The 8,452-nt window shown below is 39.6% G+C and overlaps 1 protein-coding gene across 1 annotated transcript in view; it reads right to left on the bottom strand.

Moving 5' to 3' along the window:
- Nucleotides 1–6: 6 nt before the first annotated feature.
- Nucleotides 7–8,452, bottom strand: part of LOC111875276 (serine/threonine-protein kinase Chk2) — an 11,988-nt gene continuing 3,542 nt past the window's right edge. The window contains exons 3-8 of the mRNA XM_023871385.2: nt 7,103–7,227; nt 5,724–5,849; nt 5,441–5,644; nt 4,269–4,480; nt 2,392–2,593; nt 7–1,784 (exon numbers count right to left, since the gene is read on the bottom strand). Coding sequence (XP_023727153.1) covers nt 1,647–1,784; nt 2,392–2,593; nt 4,269–4,480; nt 5,441–5,644; nt 5,724–5,849; nt 7,103–7,227 — 1,007 coding nt within the window. The 3' untranslated portion in view covers nt 7–1,646. The remainder of the gene's footprint in view (nt 1,785–2,391; nt 2,594–4,268; nt 4,481–5,440; nt 5,645–5,723; nt 5,850–7,102; nt 7,228–8,452) is intronic.

Genomic DNA, 8,452 nt, shown 5'->3' with positions numbered 1-8,452 from the left:
CATATACATGATGGTTACTTAGAAAAAAAATGCATAAATAATATGAAAGCTTATATAAGAAATGTGCATAAAACTGTAACATGCAACTAACCATAGGACATGTGTAGAAGCATATGTCATTAATATTCAGAAAGCAAAATGTGCTGCTACAGGAACAATAGTAATGATGGCCAAGGCATTATGAAACTAAATAAACACCCAGTACATAAATCACTGAACTCTCATGAAATTTCTCTTTACATATCACCGTATCACATGCATGGTGTTAACCACCATATTAGCGACAGAGTACAGAACAGATATGAGAGAGCTGTGAAAAGCTACATAATAATTATACCCCTTGCTACAGAGAACAAGCTCTTTTTAATGTAGCAGTTCACCAAAGGGAAGCCATTCTGTATTGGATTCTTCCACAGAATTATTACCTGTGTACTCAGACTCAGCAAACTATCAGCTTGAAACCCATTATCACTCTCCCAATATTTTGTACTCTCCTAACTATTAAACGCTGAGCAATTAGTATGGGGAAGTTTATTCCTTTATATTGTCTTTAATTCAAAACTATGAATTTCAGGACATTCAAAATGTTTTAAATATAAAATAAAACACAATGCAATCATCCTTCAAATAGTACTTCTAAGAACTGTTGAATTTCTGGACTCTGATGTGTAATTTTATAACAACTCACAGGAATATAGATTTTAGAATAATCTGCGCACTGAGGCCAGTGGAATTATTTTGCCATTACAATTGTCAGTTAAGTGTTTTCCAAGATTTCCTTCAGTATTCTTCTGCCTGTGAAGCAGAAAATTCTTGGGAAAATTCAGCATGTAAAGACGATAGGATGGACATCACTTGTCTACATTTCCATTTATAACAGATCACATCAACTACATCGATGACAGAATTTCTCTGGCATCACTTACAATACCAATATACATCTCAATAAACTTTAACAAAATACAGGAAGAGAGGACACGATGTAGGGCGTCTCTTGCTTACATCTCCTCTGCAATGCACTTCCTGTTCTAACCTAATATCAACTATCAAAAGAAAAGTTTTAAAAAATTGCAGTATTTAAAAATCAAATGCTTCAGGAACTGTATATGGTAGGAGTGCCTTAAATGCACCGGTGTTTGTCTAAATCTTCACTACTATGACACACCTTCCACATCTTTTAGCTCAATACTGATTCCAAAAAGTAACACAAACATAACGTGAACGTGCCGCACACCGTTAACAGTCCAGGTACATGCTGGTAATACAATGACACTTCTTAGCATGCTCACTGCCAGCTATGTATTGATACACAGGTCTGAGTTCCGTTTAAAATGCGTTATAGAAAGTGGCAACACATGGTGGTGGCCTACAAGGGTATAGAAAAACCATGAGAAAGTACTTCAAACACAGATTCAGAAAAATTAATACAATTTCCAACAGTGAGAGAATCCTATTTTAATGGCAATGAATGTGCTGAGAAGTGTTTAGTGAAGTATACGTATATATAGAGTAACTTAAGTATAAAGGCCTCCATTCTCACATGATGTAACTTAAACTTGTACTTTACAGATGAGGTATTATATTTTGCAACTACTTTCAGATCTGTTGAGCACCGGTAAACAGTATTTGGTTTCACAGCTCAGACTTCAGACTGTATGTGTGTCTTCTCCATCTAGCCTGAGCTGTTTTCGAGGTGGAGAATGTTCGTCAACAGGGACTCCACCCTGACTGGCCATCTGCTCCTCCTTGATTAGCTCTTGAAATGTCTCCTCCAGCCATTTATCCTGTATAAGACAAAAAGGAATATACAAGTTTCCATCATTCTACCATTGTTTAAGCAAGGCTCTGCCTATTTCATGTTTAGCCATTTCAATTTCAATTTTGCAGAGTTTAAAATGGGGGCATACGGTAGTGTAGTTGGTTGAAGGACTATGCTACAAGCCGGAAGGTCGCGGGTTCAAGTCCCAATGAGGTCACTGGATTTTTTCAATTGACCTTATCCTTCCAGCCGCACTATGGCCCTGGGGTTCACTCAGCCTCTAACATAAATGAGTACCAGGAATTAATTAAATAATTTTCCTGGGGAGTAAAGCATGGCCAGCGCATAAGGCTGACAATCTTACTGCCATCTTTGAGCCGATTGTCTAGATTATGTGGGGCCCTCAACGTCTCACAACCCTATGGGCCTTCATGGCCTGGTACAGGGATAACTTTACTTTTTTAATTTTACAGTTTAAAATAAGTACATCATTCAATTAAGTGTTGTCATCCATTTAAAACCTGGGGTATTACTCCTTACAAATACAGAAAGTAGAAGAAACACATAGAAAAAGTGAGGCAATAAACAGCAAGATTACGATTTCAGGTTCCCATAATTTACTGCCACTTTACCTCTAACCATCTGTGACAAAGAACCTCATCAACTGTGACTCTGTTCTTTGGATCAACTGTCAGCATCTTTCTGATCAGATCGATGGCATCAGGTGACACACCACGCCAGTATCGCCTCTGAAATGAATACGCTCCTCTCATGATCTGTTCGTTGAGTGGTAATGACTGGTATTCAGCTGAAAACGGGGGGTAGCCACTCAAACTGTATAATCAAAAGCATATTCACATTATTACAGAGATGAAAATTAACAACATTTAGGATAAATACTGACACCTTGAAGAGAATGTATCCCACATTAGTTCAACATTTACATCATCACCATCATTACATTGTTATCTCCAATCATGAATTATGCAAGACAGACTTCACTGCCTTCTGTTCTTCAGACATGCAGGATCTCGTCTCAACAGTGCCGGCTTTGGTGACCCCTTTGTCTTCATCTTATATACAAACATAACTGTCCTGCAGATTTCTGTCCGTTTTGTTTCGTAATGCAGAACTAACAGAGAACACAGGAAGAAATCATGAAATTTACTGCATACTCTTGCCAACTTGTGCAGTAGCCATGGCTGTCAAAGTGATGTGCAAGGGCCGAGGTAGAGTTTTTGGACATGATTTCATTCCTCACTCCCAATCTTTCCTTTTAATTATATAAATAAACTCGGTTTTTTAATTTTAGGATTATTCATACTTTATGAAATCTCAGCTGCTTGTAAACTATGACAATGACAAGGAAAACAACTATGTCCTGATGAAAGAGTGAGCACTTTCGCTTATTCTCTATATATGCTGTAGCCAACTGTTTTCACAGTCCTCAGTTTCACTGACAGTGTTCATACATTCCTGTTGTCTGACTTACCATGACTAAATCCAGAAACCTATCTGGAATGCTTCCAGTATTCTGGTGTTCCCTGTCTTCAGTACTGAGGCCTGACTGTTGTATAATGAAGTTGCTTTGGCTGTGATCTTGCTTGCGTTTCTAATATGATTTTGTTTTACAAACTGCACAAGACATTTAATCTGTTGTCGAATGTTATTTCCATAGCCTGTTATGCCAGATTCAAGTGTGGGGCCCTGGCACACGCATCTTTAGAGACCTGCCATGTATCTCTGAAATGCCTGCAACACTGCCCACACCTGGACAGTAAAGTCTCTTTCAGTTGCTGCTACCAAGGAAGCTGGCTCAATAGGTGCCAGGTTCAAATCTCAGCTGCAATGCTGTCTTAATTTTTTTTAATGCTAGTGGGGTGGGACTAAGTCCCTTGTACTGTGGCCACTTCTGGCCTATTGTACCAGCCCCAGATGACAGGTGAGGGTGATTGTGGAGCAACTGGTGGAATGAAGATTGGCAGGGGAAACCGAAGTACTTGGAGAAAACCTGCCCCAGTGCCACTTTGTCCACCACAAATCCCACTTGACCAGACCCGGGATCGAACCCGGGCTGCAGCGGTGGGAAGCCAGTGACTAACCGCTTGAGCTATGGCGCAGCCTCAGGATGCTGACTTACTGACATAACAGTAACTGCTGCTATGCATGCAGTCTTGGCATTCCCACTGAAGAGTCAAGAACATCTTGTGAATTTCAAATCTACATCCTCAGGTTTAAGGAATCTATGGGCAATGACAAGGTAAATTCATCTTCCGACATAAACACTTGCAACCCAAGATGTTCCTCCTTTCCAGCCACTACAGGGACCAGTAGCAACCAGCTTCTGCATATGTTGTCAGCCTCTATATGAACACAAATCAATCTGATATTTCCAAATTCTGGTGAAAACTGGTCAATAACAGATTCCTGTGACCTGTACAAATGTAGCTCCAAACAAATAAGGTTGAAGTCTGCTGACTCACCCCTCTGAGTCCTGATTTGTACCTACCAAATGAACAAAATGATGCCCAGACTCCAGATGTCAACCTGTGCAGTATAGGAACCCATCCCTTTGGTTTCAAGCACTTCTGGGGCAACATACAACGGAGTACCACAGAAAGTCTTCATGATACTTTGTGAGTTCACAAACTTCGAAAGGCCAAAGTCAGACACTTTTATAAGTGTTTCTCGCTTCTCACTTGACAGCAGAATATTTTCAGGCTAGAAAAAAAGAATATGAAACTTTCTGTAAGGTAAAGTCATCCCTGTGCTTAACTAATTAAGCACTATGCCATGAAAGCGTATGGTGGAGTGGATATATAGATCCACATTTTCTTGACCTCGGCACCAGCTGGTGGTGAGCGGTCAGCTTCATGACCCAGGGAAAGAGCCATCAGTACCAATTGGATAGGTGGTTGGGTGGACCCCAGAGCCGGCGTCTGTACAAGAAGTAAGGACATGCTAACATTTCAGTAGCTAAATTTTGCACTTTAGAAACTTACGCTCTTTCACCAATATTCCTGCTGTAATGATGAAATTGAAAATGAATAATATATTTCTAATTCTCCAGTCTTTCCTCAATTTACTATAAAATTTTCATTAAAGAGTTCACATTGTGATTAACAGTTTTCAGCTCTATAAATTAACCTAAAATGAAAAACTGCTCATAAATATTTGTCATCAAGGACAAATATTCCTACAAATCAACTATTCCTCACTTGGTATGTCAGTATAATAGATACAATTTGCTGCTATGACCTACATAGGATATATAATTTGTATAGTGGAGGCAGCCTACACAACAATATTCCTGGAAAACAAAATAAAACAAATGTTTGTTTTTCAGGAATATTGTTGTGTAGACTGCCCCCATTATACACATGACACAAACAGGATGCCTTACCATAATACAGTAGGATTTGTGACCAGCCTGCTGCATCTTCTCCCCATTTCTCTGGAATGACAATTCCTGCCTACAGAACTACACAGTATCACATACAGAATTCTGCATGCTTCCTCATTCCCAATATAAACTTAATTTTAAAATTCACTCTTGTATAAATCATGACTATTTGACTCTTTGGTTTACATTCATACATTATAGAGCGTATGTTGATCCTTGCATTTATTACTTGCTATTTTCTTACAATCTTATAAATTGTATTTCACAAGTTAACTCACCTTCAGATCTCTGTGAGTAATTTTATTATCATGTAGGTATTTGACTGCTTGAGCAATCTGGTAAAAAATTAGTTTAGCCTCTGACTCTTTCAGTTGTCTGCGATCCTGAATGCGATCGAATAGCTCACCGCCCTCCATGAGCTCTAAAACAATGTAAATTGCATCAGGTGTGTCCACGATGTGTTCCACTCGAATGATGCATGGCTGCAAATGTCATCCTCATTAGTATCAATATAACACTATGATGAAATAATGAATGTCTCTACATATTTGTTTAACTTACGTGTTTGAGGGCTTTCAATATGTTCACCTCATTCATGGTCTTGTCTGAGTTACATCTGTTCTGTCTGTCAGCGCTGTCGAAACATTTCTTCTGCACAACTTTCATAGCATATCGGTCACATGATTTCTGCAAAATAACATATCGTATGAAATCCTCTCATATAGTAGTGTGGCATGATGGCTGGAAGGCAGAAAAGTGGGGCCAGAGCAGACGTCCATTGCCAGACAATGGCTCAGTGATCCATGTTTCTCTGGCAACAAATGTTAACAGAGGCTATTTTCCATTACAACGAATAGTTGCCACGTAGCAAGTCACTAAACAGTCATTCCCATGACAACACAAAAGAACAGAGGATCTGTTTGCCATGTGGTGCCACAGTAGGAAATAACAGAAACTGGCGAACAAAAAAGTTATGCATGTTTGTAAGATGCTCGGAAACCAGGATCATGGGTTCGAATTCCACTCAGGGGATGGATGTTTAGTGTTTGTGTGTGTGTGTGTGTGTGTGTGCGCGCACGCATGCATGCACGTGTTTTTCTGATCACCCGCCCAAGGAGTCCTACCGAATTTCTAAGATCTGGTAAACCGAAGTGAAATGGAGTTTCATGGAGGTAGTCCAAGGCCCAGGCCGAGCCATAGCTCAAGTGGTTAATAGCTGGCATCCCACCATGGCAGCCTGGGTTCGATCCCGGGTCTGGTCAAGTGAGATTTGTGGTGGACAAAGTGGCACAGGGGCAGGTTTTCTCCAAGTACTTCAGTTTCCCCTGCCAATCTTCATTCCACCAAATTCTCTATCATCATAATCACCCGGGGCAGGCTACAATAGGCCAATCGGTGACTGTCATGACGAGTAGACCCAGTTGGATTCCACCTCCCACTAAGTGAATTAAAAAAAATTTAGTCCAAGGCCCAAATTGGGGCTGTAGTGCCAAAGAGAAAAAGAAGATGCTGGAACATATAAACTTAATTATTTCAACCGTTTATTTTAGCAGAAACCTGAGAAAGGAAGGAGTGTTGCTACCATTACCATAAGATTCTAAGATATGCATCAATCAGCCTTCAAATGTAACATTTAGTTAGTATTTTCCACATTTCTGTGAAGCATTTTATATACATTTTCTGACATTCTGAAATGAGAAATGCACATTTTAATGGAATGACAATAAAACCAAAGAGACTTCTTGTTAAATTCTGTAAAACGGAAATGGTTTTGAATAGATTATGAGCCTCTGCATACTGAAAGGTTGTTTCAGTTCAGTGAAATTTAAAACTGCCCCATTCAGAATTCGCAAGCCCTGTACTGCTCGCTTTGCACCTTGTCTGTGTGCAGTACCTTTTCTATGCCAGACACAAAGCTACTTCTATATTTGTGTGCTTACCTTCTCAAATACAAGATACACTTTTCCACATGCTCCAGCACCTAGCTCTCTAGTAATAACATACTTGGACCGTACCTCTTCTGGAAAATTCTCATTGTTATCTGAGGCATCCACATATACATACACTGCAAACACCATAAATAAAAATCAATACAGAAAGCCAATGATCCAGAGTCTGCAACAGAAGTTCAGTGCTCACTGTACCTACTGTCTTTGCTTAAGTATGCATCAGTCTGGATCATGTGAAATCAGACAGGTGATTGGTTTAAGTGGTGCATGACTGCAAGAACCATTTGTTCAGAATGTGAACCCGCTGAGGGGTGGGGAGTGGTAAGGACATGAAGAAAGATCTTCAGAATATAGGAACTTGCTCTGAAACAAAAAGAGTTTTCAGAAACTGGAGGATGTTCACAATTCATGTCCTGCTCGTTCATGGAAGAAATTACTAGTACAGATCACAACAGTAAAGGGAACTTCTGGGCCAGTCTTGGTTTCATGCCTTCAGAGAATGGGGAATTAGGACTATTTTTGTTTAGTGAGATTTCAGGTTCTCAGATGGGTGACTTGTACTGTCTTCTGGGATGTGGCGCTGTGCTATCTGGTGGAATTTTACCAGTGTTTTGAATGAACCTGCTGTCTTTATCCTCGGGATGTAATGGTAAGCTGAGCGTTGAAAAATGTGTGTTGTGATGCTGCTCCAGGTCTTGCTTATCAATGTACCACTTTTTTCTGTTCCAGCTAACTCATCCACCCTGAAGACAGACGCAGCTTGTTCCTCTAAAACATGGTGATGTCTACCAGATAACACAGTGTAACACTCCAGGCAATCTTAAGTCCCTGTTGCATAGATTCTTGTAGTTATGTCAGTGATGCCAGTTTAGTTTTCCAAGTCGTTCACTTGTCAACTGGAATTGGCTGGAGTTCAGAAATCACATTTTCAGATACATGTCCCCTACAGCATACACTTTAAATGGCTTTATAAAATCATACTTTATATTAGTATTGCCTGCACACTGAACACTGTATGGAACGTCTATCTGAAGATGTTTCTAAATAAATGACTGCTCATTATTATCGATAGTTCAAATGTTTCTATTTTTTAATTATTTTTTATTGTCAACTTCTCACTGACAATTGTTATCATATTAAAAAGGACCACACATCTAGAACATAAAAACGTATTATCATATCTCATTAAAAATACAGTAAAAGTTGTGATATCTGGCACCTGTAGGACCAGCGGGTTTGCAGGATATCAGAACGTTATACCTAATATGTATCTTAGTGCATCTAGCAGCCTCATTGCCATATATAACCATTTAATTTGCAGCGTGATATCCTGCCTAGCTT

Source organism: Cryptotermes secundus, unplaced genomic scaffold (assembly GCF_002891405.2).
Source record: "Cryptotermes secundus unplaced genomic scaffold, Csec_1.0 scaffold526, whole genome shotgun sequence".
Classification (NCBI taxonomy): domain Eukaryota; kingdom Metazoa; phylum Arthropoda; class Insecta; order Blattodea; family Kalotermitidae; genus Cryptotermes; species Cryptotermes secundus.
Note: the sequence above shows the minus strand (reverse complement) of the source record. Positions and strands in the feature narration are given on the sequence as shown.